At 45.5% G+C, this 20,623-nt stretch overlaps 1 protein-coding gene across 1 annotated transcript in view; it reads left to right on the top strand.

Annotated features, from left to right (window-relative positions):
• LOC126559643 (mushroom body large-type Kenyon cell-specific protein 1) overlaps positions 1 to 20,623 on the top strand; it is an 80,824-nt gene that overhangs the window by 39,356 nt on the left and 20,845 nt on the right. The window contains exons 2-6 of the mRNA XM_050215813.1: positions 15,554 to 15,940; positions 16,012 to 16,461; positions 16,557 to 16,955; positions 17,036 to 17,278; positions 17,368 to 17,605. Of these exons, the coding sequence (XP_050071770.1) occupies positions 15,554 to 15,940; positions 16,012 to 16,461; positions 16,557 to 16,955; positions 17,036 to 17,278; positions 17,368 to 17,605 (1,717 nt within the window). The remainder of the gene's footprint in view (positions 1 to 15,553; positions 15,941 to 16,011; positions 16,462 to 16,556; positions 16,956 to 17,035; positions 17,279 to 17,367; positions 17,606 to 20,623) is intronic.

The raw sequence follows: 20,623 nt of genomic DNA, 5'->3' as shown, positions 1-20,623 counted from the left end.
TTGCTAATACATCCATTAGTTTCATGAATTTTGGAAGCCTCAATTACGCAAAATCACGATTTTCATTCTTGCTGTCAAAAAGTCATCCATTCTTTACCGGTTTGTTAAGAAATGACTTTTTTTTGTTTCAATTTATTTTTAAACTAGAGCGAACAATCACTGAAAAATTATTTGAAAAATTCGTTTATCATTCATTCAAACTCAAACAACACCGTTTTCGGTGGTGCAAGGAAAACCGAGAGTACCAATTGTTGTGCTATGCTCATGCTGGCAGCTTGAGCTGTCATATTAAATGTCAAAGCTTGATTTTAAAATAACTTACACCTGCCATGACTATTGTATTTCATGACTGAATTAAACACCAACTGACGATTTGAAAAAAAAAACCAGCACATTGCCAGCATTCTTAACATTCTTAAGCCATGTTTTTAAAATCGGTGAAAAATGTTTTTTTTTTAATTATTTTTGGTTGATATTAGCATATGATAATTCCGAAAAAGAATTATTCTTTTGGTTTAAGTTCAATGTTTTGAGAGAAATTGATTCTAAATGTGATATTTGACTAGCACAACAATTGGTGCATCGGAGGGGTTCAGGAAAATGGCTATAACTTTCGTGATACTAGCTCAAATTACAAAATGTAAACAGGAAAGTACGTAGAAAATATGTGTCTACAAAATAAACACCTTTGTTTGTTAATTTTGGATTTGTCACAATCGTTGTTTTTTGTGAAAACGCTGTTTAAACTTGTGCATAATTGGTACACTTACCCTAAGTCATTCGATGGCTGATATGACCTAGAAGATCGTTCAGCCAAGAAGATTAAGTAATTTTCATCATTACATCACCAACATGGACAAGTTCTTTGTGAACAAAGGTAACCAACAATTTATCCCGGCTATTCCTGATTTACTTTAGCAGTTGCAGAGTTACCTAGAGCATCCCACCATAAAATTGTGGATGATGTATGACTATGATCGTTTGATAATTTTCCAAAGCACTGTTCAGCAAACAAAGAAGGAAAGAATTATCCCATGGGGACGCCTAATAGCCTGTGCCTTAGTCAATCATTCCTTACTATTAAAAGTTGATTTTTTTGGTTTTTAATTCAACGTTAGAACCAGTATTGACTACTCAAATCACGGAAACTAGTTAACAAAAGCGATACTTAAATACCACATTTAAAAAAAAAATACTCAACCCAGTTGTTTAAAATCGGCCCCTGATTCTGTATTTATATCTTTATCTCATTTATATAAAGCTCATATTGCCCATTGCCCATGCGAGAGCGTTTGCGGCTGGTTTCCACCGGAGAGTAAACAATCGATAAACAAAAATTCTTTCCAAATAGTGAGTCCAGGGGCCTTTTTTTCTTTCTTTCTTTCTGTCACGAGCGTATCGCTCTTGCTGTGTCCATCGATTCCACACAGCCACAGCGGTGTAAAGGCAGCATACCGATTGATGATTATGCGCCCGGTGCTCATGTTTATGAAGCGTATGTTCATTCGAGACGCCTAAACGACTACTGCCCAAACTTCCCTTGTGCAGTTCACCCCGTGCGGTAGAGAATCAAAACAAAACTGGAGATAGAACGGAAACAGGAAAGAAGGAATGGGGCATAGGAATGAGTCGGAGGTGCTCAATCCACCCCCAAAAAGGATGGATATAGCAAGCGAATGCGAAAAGCAACGAGAAACCGGATCGAAACATGCAAGGAACCACACGGCCAGGGGGTTGCGCGAGGAGGTTTTGCGTTTTAATATACGAGTTTTTTTTTCTATGTATGCTCAAAAAGTACTTTTTTTGTACGTCCTCTTGCCAGCCCCTCTCGCCACATCCATTAGCCTGTCGCACACGTTCGACATCGTTTTTTTTTTTTATCACGGCTCACATAATTCGACTGCCATTACTGCCGCCATTTCCGTTGCAAGTAAGGGTGGATATGAAGGAAGCAGGGGCGGAAGAAGAGGAAGAAAGAATCGGAACGGTAGGGTAGCCAACAACAAAAACAACACTGAACACATTTGGGGTTGAACGTTGGGGAAAGGGTCTGGCCTGGCCTCTGCATGCATCGCTGTGTCCTTGTGTGTGCTTGCATTCTGTTGCGATCGATGCACTTTTTTTTTGCAATCCATTCTCAAATACAATTGCACCCCAACGACTTTTTTTCACCCCTGTGTGTGTGTGTGTGTTTTTTTTCGTTTTTTTTTCTACTCCGTTCGCCAACAAAAATTACCAATACGCACATATTTGTCCTGACGGGTTGCCCTTATCGCGTCCTACGTCCGATCCGCTTGGCACCCGTACGGCAGCGGTGGTTAAGGATGGACAGCATAATTATGACCACCGTCCACCGGCTTCAGCCTGCTGGCCGCGTACAAATGTGCCGTTCGGTTGCGTTTGTTGGATAATCATCCGCTGCAGCAAATTGAATTGCAGGACCCGAAAATGAATTTCAGCCTTTCGTAAATTAAAAATGAACACTTTGATGGATGCAGTATATGGGGCGTTTGGGGGGGGGGGGGGGGGGAAGTATTGTGGAAGAATATGGTTAACCCACGGGTGCAGCAATACGGACGGGACGCCTCACTTACTTCTTCAGGTCGCCGATGGAGGCGCCCAGTTTCGGTGCGCTTGTCCGTGTGGCATCGCAGCGACAAGACATCACGGTGACACTGTGTGCGCCGACGAAGAAAGCTCGCCTACACACACGTCACAAGCAGCCGGGGCGGCTACATTGACGCGGGTGAGGCCGCTCCGTCTTCTAACATTCCACCCCACATCCGTACCAGGTCGACCAAGGCGCAGAACGACGATTTACGTGTATTTACGCCCGAACAACCCGATTATACATATATGTATATATATATACTTTTTATTTTATCTCCACTCAACCACCAACGACCCTTACTAGCCTTTCCGCTAGGAGAGTCCATTTTCCGACAAACCGGGCTATTATTATCCTATCATTATTTGTAAAAACATTCATGCAAAATTGATATAAATGACAAAGTGAAATATTTATGCATCATCGATGCAGAATCCCCGGGATTTTTAAATCCACTCGGTGTGTGTGTGTGTCGGTGATGTTTTGTGCAGAGTTGAGTGTGTGTCTGTGTGGGGTGTGTGTGTGTGTTTCTTTTTTCAGAAACCCTTTAAACCGGGACCCATCTTTGCCTGCTCAATTTGATTCGACTCTAATATTCCCTCTAACGCTAGAGTTAGGGGCTTTGAATCAGTCTCGTATGATTTATTTTTCATTAGCAATTGTTATTTCATACCATGCACTGTAATGAGTTCCAGGATGTCTTGAGCTTAAATTATGTCCTCCACAGGGTTCCTAAAACATTGTTGTTGCACGGGTTGTAACGATATAGAGACAACGGTGGACAACATTTTAAAATTTCTCTCAAAGCATTCTAAACCACATATGATTTTCTGTATTTAAATCAGACAATTATCTATGATGAGATCGTTGAACGCCGACTAATTTTACCCCATTGCCTGTAACATACATGAGAAAGAAATGTTTTGACCAAATCCTGAGCTTGCGCTAGAGTTTTTAGGCGTTAAGGTCAGCACTAGTGGCCTGCATAATTCTCCCAAATAAAGGTAATATGTACTGCACAATACCTGCAATTGTTTGCCCACCAAACATCCGTACATGATGCTTTATTAGAGTATGCATTCGTATTCGTATCAGTGTTAAATTCTCAACACCGAACTTGTCAGGAATCCTTTCGAAGAATTAGTATCCTTCGCTATCCTCTCCTACATTCCAAAGACATTCCAAAGCATTGTAGTTAGATCGTAAAATACTTTAACATTATTGACGGAAAATTAGTACAAACAAATATTTCACACTGACAAAAATAAACACCAAAAAACGGTTCCAATAGACACGAAAGCTTAGAAGAAGCTTTCGAATCTCGTAATGCAATTGCCACCAATTTACTTGATTAGTAGCAGTGCTCTTGATCCAGGTTTCGATGATAGAAGCACCACCATGTGGTAACCACATTACCGCACATGAACAGGAACGTTGCAACGGTGAATTTGTGTTACTATTTCCGGGCCAGAGCCTGAGCGAATGAAGCACAACAACAAAAAAAAACATTTCCTCCAAAACCCACCATATGGCCTCGAAACTACACAAATACCACGGTACGGTGCATGTCACGTTCATTCGCACTTCTTTCGCTATCGATCCTGTACCGTGTGCTGCTGTTTCGGTCGCCATTTCGGTCGCGTCATCGTCACCAATTCCTTATCCCAGCTGGATACTACTGCTAGAAAACCGACCTAGGACACTCGGTCAAAAGAAAGAAGGAGGGGGAGGGGGGGAGGAGATACGCAAACGTAAACTAGAAGAGACCAAAAAAAAAAATAATAAAAAAAGACGCACACAACTCCAACAACCCTAGAGAGCTAGAGCTGTCAGGATTAGCTCCACACAGTGACAGTGAGTGAGAGAGAGAGAGAGAGAGAGAGAGAGAGAGAGAGAGAGAGAGAGAGAGAGAGAGAACAAGAGAGTGCACCAAGGTGCGGAAGCATACGGGCGAAGCAAAACGGAAGAAATTTTACGACCGCGGACGTACCGACAAAACCGAACCGTAGTATCGTTGCTTCTTTTTGCTTTTAAATCCTACGTCCCCACGTCCGACCACGGTTTTCCCTTCCTTCCTTCCTCGCTGGCTTTAGTGCCCTTTTCACGCAGAAAAGTGGGTGCGGAAAATAATCGATAACGATGTCAAGCTTCTTTTCAACGAATGTAGCACCCCGGTTTCGGGAGCACCCGTTTGTGTGGTTAAATTTCTTGTGCGCCACCTTAATTTGTAGTGTAGCTTCCGCACACAACGGGGAGTGCAGTTCTAAAACCCTAGTTTAAGTTAAGTGTTTCGCTATTTCTAAACCTTGGTATTCTATTCGAAAAACTTTATTCCTAAATCATACAACCAGTTGTTATATGAATTTCATTCCAAAGACGATCTCATTTATGTGCATCTTAAAACAATCATGGAGCTTGGGCTGAAGAAAACAGTCCATGACTCGGTTCCAAAAACATGAGCACGCACACACTCGCACTCACATGGAATCGGCGGTTTGGCCAGTGGTTATCCTTCCCAGGAATCCTTTACCTTTGCTCCTTGTAGCTGACCCCGAGCACGAGAGACGCCCTGTACGAAAATTGATGGTAAGAAGTTTGTTCGTTTGCCGATTCGTTCATTGAATTCGAAGCGAGAAAGAAGCGGTACATTGGACGGAGGTGGCCATGTACACGTTTGGTGCACAGGTAGATAAAGGTTCATCGGTTGCATCATGCACACGATGCACCTTTTGGGCAAAGATAAAAGATTATTGCACCGAAGGCAGCTTTTTCATCTCACCTGCCAGCCTCCACCGGTTTCACTGCTGGTGCATGGTGGTTGCCCCCAAGCCCAAGATCATAATCTTATCAGAGCAAGAAACAACATGCTTTCTGGAAGAAAATCACCCATCACCTGCACACTTCCGGAAGCCAAGAAAAACGACCCGGCTAGGAGCAGAATCGGGACGGTGTGCATAGTTTAAGAAAATTATTAAGGATTCGATTTCTCCAAGGCAATGGGGCAGGAATCGATCCAACCTGCTCGTGCTAGCACACAGGGTACCGAGGTATTGGAAATGATGCAAGGGGGTGTGCGCCCTCGAAACGGTAGAGATCCTTGATGAGCGGCCGATGCGTATCGGACGTGTCTGTTCTGCACATGGAAGCAATAGTGGTGTAGCTCACCTGTCCGGGTGTTGGCCAGTCTGCTTGGTGTGGGGTACATAAAATTGGTCCCCCTCTTAACTCCCGGTATTCTACCTTAGCACGCCCGTTTCCTGGTTCGGAAAATCATTTGCTTTTGTAAGATTTCTGAGACGAAATTTTAGAATCTCCTCGAATTAATCTTAAGCCTAACGATGCTCGTTGCGTGTGCATGTTGGGCCTGATGTGCTTTCTCATCTGCCTCACACATACGCATAAGAGTGGTTTTTTGATGATGGTAAAGAGACAGAGAGTGCCCAAGGACGAAACGGTAGGAGGGCGTCTAGCTCCTCCATTCTACCCTGGGTAAAGTTGAGTGGACAGAGATGCACTTGGCCGGTGTGAAAACTTACCGAAACCGTCCAAAGTCCGAAGACCCGGTCTTGCCCCACGGCAAGAAGAACCGGTGGTGGCCGATGGGTGGGTGAGTGGTTTTGAGAAAGATTTTCTTATCGGCGATGATTTTCACAACAACACAAGACACACAAAAGGTAATTCCCATCTCCTTTCGTCGGGACGCACTGCACACACGCAGCCGATACAGCCTAATTGGAATGAGGTGCCACACTGGGCAAGACACTACCTCGATCCATACTCGGTAGGCATAATATTTTGAAGAATCCTGCCTTTCTTCAAAACTTTCTTCCCTGCAAGAAGTTGCATGATGGTGAAGCTAGTGGCCAAGTCGAGTATATGGTGTATTGGTTGGTGGATTGGGTGTCGAAGCCAACTGGAACTAGCTATTTTCCTATTTTCTCGAGATTGACCCTTACCCTGACCAAATCCCGGCTCACATAATGGGCCATGGTGCGCTCCGGTGGCTCTTATGGTAAATATAAATTAAAGGATACCTTGCCCCGGAACTCCCCCCCCCCCGCTCCCGGGCAAAGTACACTCGTTTGGGCTAAAGTTCCTCTTGCTTTTCCTCCGTAGCGGCGAAACAATGTGAATTTATTGAGATGCATGAGCATGAGATGGACGAAATCTGAAGAACACGATCCTACGGCCACCCATTCGAGGATTGAGGGATGGCGGGCACCAAGAAGAGTCGAGAATACTCACAATCAATAAGAAACCCGAATGCACGGAAGAATTGATTGATGATCGAGTTATGATCGGTATTTATTACACAGGCCTAGTACAATGCGCCTGTTCTGCTTGGCCGTACGTGTAGCATACTTCTTTACTGTCCTGTCTAATGTCTTTATCAAGGTATCTTCAGAAAAGAGGAATGGAGATCTGGAAAAGCTTCCGATTAATCCTAGGAACCAGGAACCAACTCCAAAATGTCTTACCTCACACACGCATACCTTTCTTCGGTCTGAGCAGCTGAATATGCAACTCACCTTATGGTTGCTCACGCTTGGGTTGCAGAGCATCTTCTTGTGCTGCAAAGACGCCCGGAACATTCCTTATTCTTCGTCTTCGATTAGCAAGACATTGACCGGTAGTGCCAGGCAGCATGGAACTGGAAATTTCATTAATTTTGATTTTAAAAAGACATCCAACCGAACCGAAGATACTGAGATAGTTATACCTTCAGACAGTCTTCTTTTGGAGCTTGTGAGTGTATAAACAGGCAAATCTAATTGCTCCTTGTAAACTATGCATGCTTGCCCGATATGCTTTCGATGAGTTCGGTAGGGCTGTCCTGAAATTATATCTTGGACCGGGCCAAGCCAAGCTTTTGGACACGCAAACACCCACACACACACACATCTCAACTTGTTTTCCCTCCCCTGCGGGGCATATCTGGCACTGTATCTTATTGCAAGATACGTTCGTGCGCTCGGTGCTTCCTAATAGATGCCGAACAGCACACTAAGATTTGCTACCGGCTCCTGTTCAAAGTGCATCCATTCCAAGGTTTTCCTTTCGGACACCTTTTCTTACGGGCTAGCTTCTTGAGTTCGAACGAAAGAAAGTTTCCCATTCCCAAAGTCCAAAGATTGCAAAGGACAGTGGAAGAACGCAGCCGGAGGAACATGCGTAGCTCTCGTGCCGCCCAGCAACTATCTTTGCTTGCATTCAATTTTCGTATTGGAGAAAAAGCGTAGCCTACCTTTCGCACTGTCTCTGATCCTTGAAATAGCTCGGATAACCTGTACCGGCTGCCCAGGGTTTCCAATAATCTTCAGCAGAACCAGGGCAAGCCAGTGCGTAACGTAGCATCCGGAATTTTGGATACACAGCCAACCTCCAGCTTACCTCTTCCAACCCATCGCACGCAATGTGTGTGTGAGTGTGTGTGTGTGTGTGTGTGTGTGTGAGTTCATTCGTCGCAACGCAGCACACAACACAATTCACCAAGACATTGAGTACTGAATACGAAGAAACTCTATTAAAATGCGTTCGAAATGCCAAACCAAGATGCAAATGTGGTTTAAAACCTAAATTTGTACCGCTTCCCTTTCCTAACTCTCCCAACCCATCCGGTCACATGTCAACCACGTGTCCTGCGATGGAACTGGACGGCAGAGCCAACGGACGGCAATTCGATATCAAGAAGACTTTCTCGGAGACACAGGAAATGTCGCTCAAGTACGAAATAAGATGGAACAGGTCGTACGTGCTGGCACAGGATGAGGTTAGGAATTCAGTACAATATGTTGCACATCGACAAGCACACACACGCACACACATACATGCGATAGTAGTGTCCACACAATCAGTTTATAGCAGTCGAAGGATTCATCTCAGGTGAAGAAAGGATCCGTTTGAAGATGTCGAAATGAGTTTCAAGATGACACGATTTCTGGCAATCGATGGTCAGTTTATTTGATATTTGATCGAAATGTACATTCAAATGTCTATGTTGTTGCAAAATTGGTTGTTATTATTATGTATAACTGCTTCTCAAAATTCTTGTTCCTGCCATGGATCCACTTCCATTGTTAATTATTTTTACTTGCCACTGGTTGCAAAATTTTTATTAGTTATCGATTGAAAACTATCACCACTGATTGATTTGTACGCAATCAATCAATACAAAAATCAAATGATTTTCCCATCAACATGTGTAGCTTTCAAACCTGACAAAGCTAAATTTCTTGCAAACTTCTAGTAAAGCTCCCAGCAAATCCTTCGCCTTTTGTAATCATTGTATCAACACCAAAAACAGCAACCCACTTTTCGTCGGCTGCCAAATCGAGTGTCCTCGCCCAAGTGCAATCCAATTCCAATTACAACACCCCGTCCACCTTACCGCCAGTTGCTTTCCTGCTTCACTTTCTTAACGATTGACCCTTGCAAGCATTCTCCTTACCTTCACTCAAACTCAAGCCCCGGAATGATGCCAAAAATTGAAACATTTTATAACAAGCACAAGAAACTGGCCCTCTCCCTGAGGTATTTCTGTTTTAAAGGACGGAACGGCCTGGCAAGACATTGACACCGAACAGGGAACGAAAGAGATGTAACACCTTCCAGTAGGACGGATTATCCAGGAGAACTGGAAGGAATCTTGTGCGAATGTGAAGGGCATTGGACTCATCCTGCCCAACCCGACCCGATGATGCATCAGAAACTCACCCATCCTTTACAACAGCATTACATTCCGTCTTGTGTGACCATGTGGCACTCCCCCCCCCCCCCCCCCCTTTTGCTAATCACATTTTCGGAGCTACCGACACGTCGATTGAAGACATGGCCACACGAAATAGTGTTCGATAGCCACATAGATGCCACTCTGGGATGAGGCTTTTGGCAACAAATCCCTTACTCCACAGCTAGATTCAAACGAGCAGCAAAACCACAACTGACCGACTGTTCCCACACCTTCCCATACCGTTTCTCTCGCTTACCGTTGACTTTCCGCTCACCCAAACACACACACACAGACACTCACATACACACGTCTTTTTCGTAAGTTGCTCCCTAGCAGGATCCAACCGTCTCTAAAATAGAAATCTTCCAAACTGGCCCACACGCACCAGGGTTCAAAAGGAACCGCGACGGTGTGTAGACTGGCGGGTGCAGGGTGCAGATTCGATACTCAACCGAATAATTTATGGCACAATTCGTGTGTGCGTGTGTACCTACCTACGCAAACATGTTATTATGTTTATGATAAGGATTTTCGGTGCTGCAAAGTCACGGCGGAAGAATGCGATTCGGGAGAAGATGGAACAGGCGGTACACATTTTGGGGGGTGATAATTCGGGGCGGTCATCCGAAAATTTCTCAGCCAAATGGTCGGTCGAGATAAGGGAAGCGGCAGGGACTCGATGCGATTGGTACCAACTGCATGTGTGTTGGTGCGAAAGGATTTCGGATGCTGGATTCTATTTACAACCGTCGCAACCCAATGGAAGACTATGGAGCCGATGGCTGTTGCCCACCCACCCGAGCCTAAGACGATGAAATCCATCCGTTTTGTGCATCTTGCCGGTGTGACGCCATCTTTCTCAGCCCTTAGGAACATAGTTTCTTCGATTCTCGAATCGCAACCCCCAGCTCGGGAAGGAACATCGAATAAGTGCACTATTTGGGGCGAAAGATGCAGTGCGAGCAGAGGATGGTTAGCTCTCTTAGTACCTAGCACACCCAGGTCTGATATCGGCAGGCATATAAGCCATCGGGTGCCTTACAGTAGTGGAATGAGAATAAGGATCATTGGGGTTGAAATTTTCTTCAAGGTACATTAGTGTAGGCATACACGCCGGCACACAGGCCCTTTCCGGATATGCACTTTCTTCTTCTGTAGCAGTCCGGTCCGGTGACACCTTCCTCTCACAATGTTCATCTTACTACCATCTCACCCCTTTAGGAAGGTAGTCCTAGACAAGTCCTTGCGACACAAGACATCATCAAGACTTTGGTTTGAACGTTGCGTATGTGCGTGCAAATGAGTGCCTCCTCCTCCTCCTCATGAGGAGAAACCCCTACCCTGTCCAACCTCTCCTATCCAACGGGAGGTACGAAAGGGTACGAATTTTCGGATGCATTTCGGGATGCATCAATAATGTAGGAGGTAGTCGAAATTAGATTGTAAAGCGCACAGTGGGCGTCCAAAGCAATTGCCCTCGCTCTCTTTATGTTTGTTGTAGCAGGCGAAACAAACACCAAAGAGCGGGTGGACGGTGAACAAGCCCCTTCGGTCCTCTTGTTGCTTCATTCCACTCATTGCACCCGATGTCACACGCCTTACAGTTTTCTTTCATCTGAAAAGAAAACCCCAAACGGAGAGGTTGATGCTACACAATGCACAACGCTTTGTGCATACACCGAGCCGGGTTGGGTATGTATCGGTCGGAATATTTCCAAACACCTCTCGCCCTTGCTCCACCCCAGTCTCCTCATTACCACCGACAATCCTGCCTAATCTTGGGCCTTCGTCTTCATGAGGATTTTCCTTCCTTCCGTGCGTTGCGAAGAGAAGCAGTGCCGTTGGCCTGTGGTTTTTACCAGGCGAGTAGCAGAAGGAGTGTGCTCGAAGACTTCCGGGTGTGCTAGATTAGAAGAAGCAGCAGTCTTCTTATTCTTGCCCGGTACGGTGCTACGGTTCTTCAAACTCGACTCGAGTACGGTACCGAAAGTGGGATGGTAAATTTTGGATCCGATCGAAGATTTGAAATTTCCTTATTGTGCCTGCCTTCTTACCGACTGCTTCGGGGCCTAAAGTGAACTACCACCGTATGCTGTGCTATGTGCGTATTTATGCGTGCGTGTTTATATGCATGGACCTGGTATAAGATTTCGATTGCAAACACAAAAGGAGACCCCGGGACCTGAGACCTGGTGGGATGGATTGGTCGGGCCAGCAGCACCTTAGGATGTGGCCAGAAAATGCAATTTTCGAGAATCGAACCCTTCCCGTCCCCATCACCCTACCAGCATCCTTTTACCAAGCAAGGTTTGCGGTAAGGCGGCGGCGGTGGAGGCGGCGGCACCAGGGCCTCATACATTCATTCTCATTCCTTCCGGCTTTTGTGGCATGGTTGGAGAGACTTTTGGAGGGCGACCCGATACTGTTCCTTGCGGATGCGTGTGTCTGCGTATCGGTCAGTGGGTGGTAAATGGGCACGAAACGATGCATGGTAGCAGATGAAGAAGTACGTGGTCATTTTCTCCAATTTTCGGTAGGAACCCGAGCCCGTACGGCGATAGAAGAGGTGTTCCTTCGTACGGAAAGGGGTTCACAAGTTTGTGTCGGTAGTCTTGGCGAACGAGCGAAGAAGACAGACACTTTGCCACTGCCCAAGCCACAACCTGGAAAGGGTGGTTCTGTTTTTGGTGATGATGGAATTGCTATTGGTGATGATATTTTTGCTATTCTTCACCGCTTGCAGCAAACGTATACCGCTTCCCAAACGACCACCCACCAACATCAACAACATGCACAACAACACGTGCGCACACGCGAATCCGAAACACGTACTAGCACCGGCAACGTCTTTACAAAACACCAGTGCACCAGTCGCGTAAGCAAAAGGACATACATGCATCTCCACGTTCGAACGGATGGCTCTGGAGGTGCAGGGAAACAGCAGGGCACAGAAGGGTTAGTGTGATAAGGATATATCAAGATTGAGAGCCGAAATACGCAAACAACTAGAGTGCCTTTGCAGGAGGAAAAAAGACGGAACAAAAGGAGAGAGAGAGAGAGAGAGAGAGAGAGATAGAGAGAGTTGACCAAGTTGACCGAAGGCCGTAAGGATTCGTCCAGTTTCGTGTGCCGAACGTCTTATGGTGCAGGACAGAAATAATAATACTTAATGCAAACTAATATTGAAATAATGAAATGCATTATCGATTTTCTATTTATTACTTATGTATGTGCGTAGGGTCCAGTTTCGGTGCTGAGGCATGTTCGAAAACCCCTCTTCTACCGCTAGGCTACCCGTTGAGTATGGTCCACGTGTTTCACGCCGAAACATGCGTGATACGAAGCACCGCAGGCAGGATGTAAGGCCTTACCCCGATACACGCCCCGGGGGGGGGGGGGGGGGGGGGGTGGAGGGGTTGCGCTGAGCCCTGAGATGATGCACCGCCATACATTTGCTGCAATTCGTGACCGATGAACCGATGGGGAGCAAGAAAGTTTGGCAAATTCGTGAACCGCACACCAGTGTGGGCGCGCGAAAGGTTCGAAGAAATGGGACGTCGCGGGGAAGCTTGTTCCTGAACGCACTTTGCGCTTGTTACGCATAAATGAAGCCTCATCTCACACCCCCTTTGTGTAGCATTTGCCTATACCGACCCGCCCAGCGTACAACCAAATTTCAGGGCAAAAGTGGCAACGAGTATTATGCAGCAGAGAGGCATGGGATTTTCGCTACTTAAGAACCGAATCCGGTGCGGTGGAGTCGCCTGCCTGCACCATTTTATTCCACCCTCCCTCTAGCGGGCCTGAGCCCTGAGTTATCAGCTAAATGATTTCTTGCATGGGGGAGAGGGGGAAGGGAGGCAACTTTGACCAAAGTGGGCGAAGGAGTTTAGAGCAGCGTACACGCGCAACCTGCGTTGCGGAGGGTAGCGATCCGAGCGATGCAAAGCACGCGTAAATGACATGCACACACGCACAAGGGATGATGAAAATGGTCTTTCTCCTTCGAGAGGGAGAACAGTTTTTTGCCTCTACTTCGATGCGTGTACAATCCGTGGTACCGTAGCGATCTACCGATTGCCAACCGACCACCGTTTGGGGAAGGCATTATCCACACGTATTTCTTTTTTTTTTTTTTGTTCCTACGCTGGTGCGTTTTTGGTGCACTACGCTACTTGTGTAATGCAAGTACTCGATGCAAAATGCTACACTTTGCTACCTTTTCCCCTTTATCTCTGCTTCAGTTGTTACCTTTGCCGAGGCCGAGGCGGAATACGAAACAAAAAAAAGAAACAGCAAAAAGGGGCACCGACTTTCGTTTGCTTTTGAATAATAACCTAAACAACCTAAAAAGGCTGCAGCAACAGCAGCACGGGGGGCCACTACGCAGAAAAAGTACGCATTTTTAATGTGCATTCACTAAGTCGATCGATGACGAGTGAAACACTGGCAGCGTGCAGGAGGCAACGGGGTTTTTGCAACATTGCACCGGGTGAGGCGGGGTTTCCTTAATTATTATCCTTACCCGGCCTCGCTTTAACCCAAGCGCATACACACGCAGCAACTGCAAGGACTATGCCGTTTTAACCGAATAGGTTAAATGGGTCAAAATTGCGTGCGGTTCAAATTCGTCCCTCGCACACCGGCCAGGCCTGATGGCAAACAAGGGGCATGATGGTTCCCGGTCCGCACTCTGCCGACGGTGCTGTGAAACGGGAGTTACGGAAACGGAAAGTAATTAAAATTTGAAAATAGGATCGAATCGAGCTATCGAAGCACTTTAGCACAGCAAAATGGGGGTTCGCTATTTTCTTATTTATTTATTTCCTTTTCATACAGCCCCGAGAATAGACAAAACTTCTGGTCTGTGTGTGTGTGTATGTGTGTGTGTGTACTGTCCAGATCAAGGGGGATAGCAAATAGGATAGCTAGAGCCTAGAGTTAGTTGAGTAATTGTCAAAGAAACTGAACTTAAAACATGACAACCAAATTTATTTTAATTGGGGAAACTTAAAAATCACATTCGGCGTGAAAGATCTTTTGAAGAACAAAAATGTTTTCGGGAAATTAAAAAAAAAACAATGTTTTATTATGTTTTTAAATGACAATACAATAAACACATACAAGGTCATTGGGCCAAAAAAAGAGGAAACAGTATTTCATCTTCAGGAAAGATTACTTCGCCTAAAAGAAAATTATTCACAAAAAAGACAGCTGGCAAGTGTTTGTGTAGTACATGTGTTTTGAGTATAATTTACAATAAGCTAAATTCCCAATTACCATTTCATACTGAAAAAAGAGAACTAATTTGAGGTATGATTGTGTGATCTTCTGAGGACGTTGCTTTAAATGTGTCCTTTGTCTCAAAAGTATTTGTTATTGTTAAATAGTTTTTCGCACCCCTGCGTTCTGCAATAACACCATTAACATAAAAATGTAGTCAAAATGTATACCATGTGCATTCGAGTGACGCATTTTTCCCTCTGGCCTCGTTTTGTTCGCCTTAAAGCCGGTTAGGATAATGTAAGCAGTCAAAGAGCAAAAAAAAACACGCAAACTCAGGCCACATTAGGTGGCTAAAGGGGAACTGGGATGGGAGTCATAGTAAATGATTATTGATTAGCAAAGTTCTTATGGAACGTTCAGTCTCTCGGTTGCCAAACAGTTGCCGCTTTTTAGCATGACTGTCGAAGAAATTAAACGCCCACGGGAAGAAAATGGGAACGACAGGGAGGCCGACCAATACGGGCTGGAACTGATTTGTAATTAGTTCGAAACATCGATTTTGTAATGGAAAACGGAGCGTGATATGGCTGTACTTGTTTCACTTCTGATTCATTCCGGCAAAAATACTTGAAACTTGTTACTAGGACATCAAGATCAAACAAATTTATCCTACACAGTGTCGCACAATTCGCGATACTGTGTTGGTCTGGTTTTTCCCTTTCGGGTGTTTTAGTGCTTTGAAGTTTTGTCCATCTAGGGGATTGCTTTAACACACCGTGTTGTAGTGGCATCTCGTTTATAATAAGCTGACAATTTCGAGCGAAAAATTATCGACTTGTAGATTAACAAAGCGATTAAAGAATATTTCCTCACTTATCTACTAACAATCGTACAGTAATAGATTCACATACTTTCTCCAGTCTCAGTCTCAAAAAAGGGGAATATTTCATCAAAAACATTTTTTCTGCTTGCTCTCGATCCCAAACTAGGACTAGAACGTGTCGCTGAAGAATTGATGGGACGCAGGAAATGGAAACACTATCAGGACGTCCTAACGCGACAACAGTTGAATCTGCTGGACCCGAGTACAACAAACTCCACCGAGGACGATCTGCTGAGCGGCACGACCGGCGTTGCTGCTGCCGCCGCTGCAGCTGCTGCAGCAGCAGCGGCCGCCCAATTGCAGCAAGGGCAGCTGATGAATACCTCCAGCGCCACTACCGCTGCCGCAGCCCTCTCGCTTGCTGGCGGCGGCATGATCGATCAAAAGACCAGTCCCGCCGCCATAGTGGCCGCAGCGAACGCTGCTGCCGTAGCTTCCCTCACTACACCTGCCGCTGCCCAAGCTGCCAACACAACTGCCGCGACGGCTATAGGTAAGTGGCTTCTCTACCGGTCCCAAGGTCCCTACGCACTCAAACCGGATGTCTCACCCTCTCCAATGCAGTAAGAAATGGTCACTGTCAGCAAGGCGACGTAGATGTCGACCCAAAAATTGCTGCCCCCGCCGCCAGTCCCGACAGTCCCCGTGCCACCAACTGTCTGGCATCGGAAAAGCTTAGCCCTCACTCTAGTGCCAGATCACCGCGACACGGCAACGAAGAACGGTCGGTGTCACCCCGCGACTGTCACGCGAATGATAACGGCACCGCAACACCGTCGACTGGTACGACACTTGACGGAACGTCTCCCTGTCCTACGTCACCCACCGGAACGGTGGAAGAAGATCCTGCTCGGCCCAAGTCAGCTTCCGGTCCGCAGCAAGTAACTGCCGAGCCAAGAAAACCGAACACACCCGACCGTCGCGCGTCTTCCGTGACAAGTCCCGATCTCCGAGGAGAGGAGCCAACTGACACCGAGCTTGAAAGTGTGTCCATTGTAAAACAAGAACCTGTGGGTAAGTAGTGGCATGCCACGCATATCCGAATCTAAATTCTTAGCCAAACTGAACCTCATTCATCATGACGTTGTGTTCTCTATTTAAAAAAAAATAAACGTCAACAGAAAATGCCGAAACGTCGCGAATAAAATCAGAACAACTAAACTCAGAATCGACGACAGAGACCGCGACGGTTAAGTTGGCACTCACATCCAAGATACCGATAATCGGGACAAACAACAACAATACTATCAACAGCAACAACAACAACAACACAATTCAGCATCGCAGCAACGGTATGGCGACAGACGATGGTTCCACTGGCACTACGCCACTAGCAACCGAAACACCCACGGAACCGGAGGCGGCCACCCCGGTCGACTGGAAGCCACAGGACAAGTGCTATTTCTGCGTCGACGGTAAGCTGCTGTCAGTGAATGAGGCAGGCGAAATGGTTCCAGAGTCAGGTCCAGCCCCGATGGAAGGAGAACGGTTCCTGAATCGACGGGTAAGCACATCATTCTAGTTCTTCTAAATCAGCAAACTCGTAAACCGTTGCTTTGTTATTGAATTTAGGCCGTTGCTGCTGCAGCTGCTGCTGCCGCGATGGCCGAATCTGACAGCGATACGAGTGAAAGCAGTGAGCCGGAGCTTTTGGCTAATCTACTGAGTGTTGGTGCGGCCGGTGGAGTGTCTGCCAAATCGCTGGCCGCGCTACTACGCGATGCTGGATCCTCACAAAATCTACCCTCGTTGCAGTCGCTTGTCGCGCAGTACACTGCGGCCGCTTCTCTACAGGGCTGTCTTCAGCCAAATCTTGCCCAGCTTTACAACCGTAAGTGCCGCCATGGAGTCCGACCGACCGGGCAACACTCAAACTAACTGTTGGATTCCCTTCTGTTGTGTTACCTTATCGCCCAACAGCACTCTGGTATTCGCAACTGCAGCAGCAAATATCACCGACTACTGTCGATTCGGCTACTGTCGGCGCAGGAGGGGCAACCGCAACTGCTGCCATCAGTCCTACGACTGCGGCCAAAATAGCCGCGGACCTAGGAACGGTCGGTGGAACGGGGGAGCAGCCGCTTGATCTCAGCGCGAAACCGGGCACTTCCGGCATGACATCACTGCTGAGCATGATGGATCCGAAGCACCTTTACAAGTAAGTGACGCATTTTTACATTCTTCGCTGTTAAGCTATCTGTGGAAACGATCTCAATTATGTCTTTCCGTTCTACTGGGTGCGGGCCAGATAGGACCGATCGTAATCGAATCCCATCCTCGAACCCAATACGAACAAATTGAACCATCCTGCAACGATCGGCCCCAAATGGTGTCGTCCATGTCGCCATTTTTTAATTGAATTTCTCCTTCATTTGCGCCCGCTTCCCTTTCATACTCTGGCCCACCTGCGAGGGTAGTAAAAGAATTGAAATTCGATACTCCACATCTCCACCCGCTGACCCATTAAAGAGACTGCTGCGCGGTGGTGGTGTATCGCGAGATAATGAAAATATACTAGTTGTCGATTGTTTTCCCATTTTTTCCACAACCAACTAAACCTCGCTGCGTTACAGTTCCCCTTTTGCTGCAAGGGAAGTAACCTTGCAAAGGGGAAATGCTACTGTGTGCTCCAGGTTACGAGCTACGCCCGTCACGAGCATATCGTGTCTGGTGAAAAAAAAAAACAAAAGAGTTTTTCATGTCCTTCCCGATCTCTTGAGGCAATCGAGCGATAGCGATTCGATTGATTGGGTTTGATTCACTCGAGTCCATGCACTCTCCGTGTGGACACTGTGCTATTTTGGTGCCATGTGCCCTTCCTTCGTAGGTTCCGCTAAGCTTTGTCTTTTTATAGACGCAGCAGCAGCAAAAAAAAAAACAAAACAAAACCTTCGGACCGAACCTTCCAAACCTTCGCAATTAACATCGCTTTCTCATTAACACCGTCTGTCTCACTGGGGAAGAACTCCCCAGTTCCGATGTTCCGATGTTGTTGAGGTCTTCGTGTACAGGTGCAGGTGATTGGAAAAGAAAATGCGCCTGTATCGTGTATCACCACCACCCACGTTACTGTTGGAGATGTGGGATGCGATTACAATGCTGCTGAATGGGGTGGGCAAGGATAAGCTTCAAAATGCTATTAAAAAGGAAATGGCGATATCCATCGTTTGTACGGACTCGATCGCGTTACGCCTTAGACTATCGTAAGAGCGTGATCGCTGATATAGATGGATACATTTTTAATTAGTAATTTGAACGCTCGTTCCTGTTGCGATGGTTGCTTACTCAAGAGTTGATGCATTTTCTGTTTGCCTAAAGATTCCAGTAAGAAAAGGAATGGTCAATAGTTCTTTGTCTATACTACGGGGCGTATGTTCTGTTACCAAGCGGTGATTTTTGTTATTTATTCTATTAGCTAAAAACCATAAATCGTTAGTCAGAAATCAAAGAATCATTGAAACTCAGTTTTCATTGCATATTTGGCAGCTTTGTAAAGTCAGTTGAGTTGCCATATTGCCATATTAGACCAAATATTCAGAATTTAAATATCATGAAGACAACATTGTAATGGCTTCAATTGAAAATTTAAAGTCTTTTATCATTTTTTAGATAGAACAAGTAACTGTCATCGAGAATATTTCTTACCAAGTGAACTTGAAGTGGAAGGAAAACATACTACTGTGTCCGGAAAGTAAGGTGACATTGAATGTCAAATTTCGCACGTCAAAAGATGCCCCTTGTTTTTATTTTTCGTTTGTCAATATGTATGTTGTTGACAGTTGTGCCACGTTTCAAATCACAACATCAACCCGGCTAGGAGTGACAATTTGTTTTCCGGAGCTGCGCCAAGTTTTTTTGTCCATATTGATCATATCCAAGTTTGTGGAGCAGCGCGCATGTATCAAATTTTTTTTACGCAATGAAATAAACGCTCCGGAATCATTGCAGATGTTACAAAAAACCTTCGTGGAAGAATCTATTCAAAAGAAATTGTACAAATGAAAGTCGAAGATGAGGACCGTCCGGGGAGACCATCCACCTCCCACGACGACGCCGTCTTCGTCAAAATCAAGGATTTAGTGTTCAAGAATCGTCTGTTGAGGAAACAAGACCTTTCGGAAAATGTTGGGATCTTCAAAGCCTCGGTCAACACCATCCTGAAAGATGTTTTGCGGGTGAAGTCTCGCCTGGCACCTTCATTTTGAGGGAATTTTTCGCAACAACTGTCACCCATATTGTTCCGCCGCCGTCGTATTCGCCAGATTTAGCACCAGCCGACTTTTGGCTGTTCAACAAGCTAAAATGGCCGCTTCGGGAACACCGTTTTGACACTATCGAGGAGATAGAAGCAGCAGCGACGGCGGAACTAAAATGCGAAATTTATTTTATCCCTCAAATTTCCGTATCCTCCCTTGGGACCGAAATTTCGTTAGCTACACAAAGAATAGTTTTATAGCCCATACAAATTAGTTACTAGTGGCGATTCCTGAATATTTCAAACGTATCTTGTCAAAACCAGGATTTACTGATATAAAAACGACGTAGCTACGTTTTTGGTTTGATACAACATAACCTAAAATTCAATACGAAATTCCAGCAAATAATATAAGTTGAGATAAATTTGGTATAGAATTGTACAAAAGGTTAAATATTTGAGCCAAGACTTCTCGGTAACTTCGTTGTCTTGCCCATCCGGAACATTGTTGTTCCCATCCGGAACGATGTAAATAATTATGTTTTACAGTTCTTCAAAATAACTCTTATCATCTACCACCTCATACCAAGAACAAATTCGCCCCAATGACGACATACTAAATCACTGTTGATGTGCTGCACTGCAACCGAAAAGGTTAATCATATTTCCTTACATGATATTTATATTCTTTGGTCGTGGATATTTTCTCACAACAATTCGATACCATTAATCATTGTTTTAAGTACAGTCAAACCCAAGCGCCGCATTCAATTCATTACCCTTGCCTTTTAAGGTGTATAGAAAAATGTATCGCTTTAACGGTTTCTTCCATTAAAATGACAGCTGTCCGTGATTTGTTAACACATCGTAACATATCGTTGACGTTTTCATACTCCGTTGGCCAGATTTTTACGGCCTCATCATTTGTCAGAACGTGCATCGTTCGTGATGCATTTCAAAACTGCCACACGTGATGCGTTG

This window comes from Anopheles maculipalpis, chromosome 2RL (genome assembly GCF_943734695.1).
Source record: "Anopheles maculipalpis chromosome 2RL, idAnoMacuDA_375_x, whole genome shotgun sequence".
NCBI lineage: Eukaryota > Metazoa > Arthropoda > Insecta > Diptera > Culicidae > Anopheles > Anopheles maculipalpis.
The sequence above is the reverse complement of the archived record's forward strand: the minus strand, read 5'-3'. Positions and strand labels throughout refer to the sequence as shown.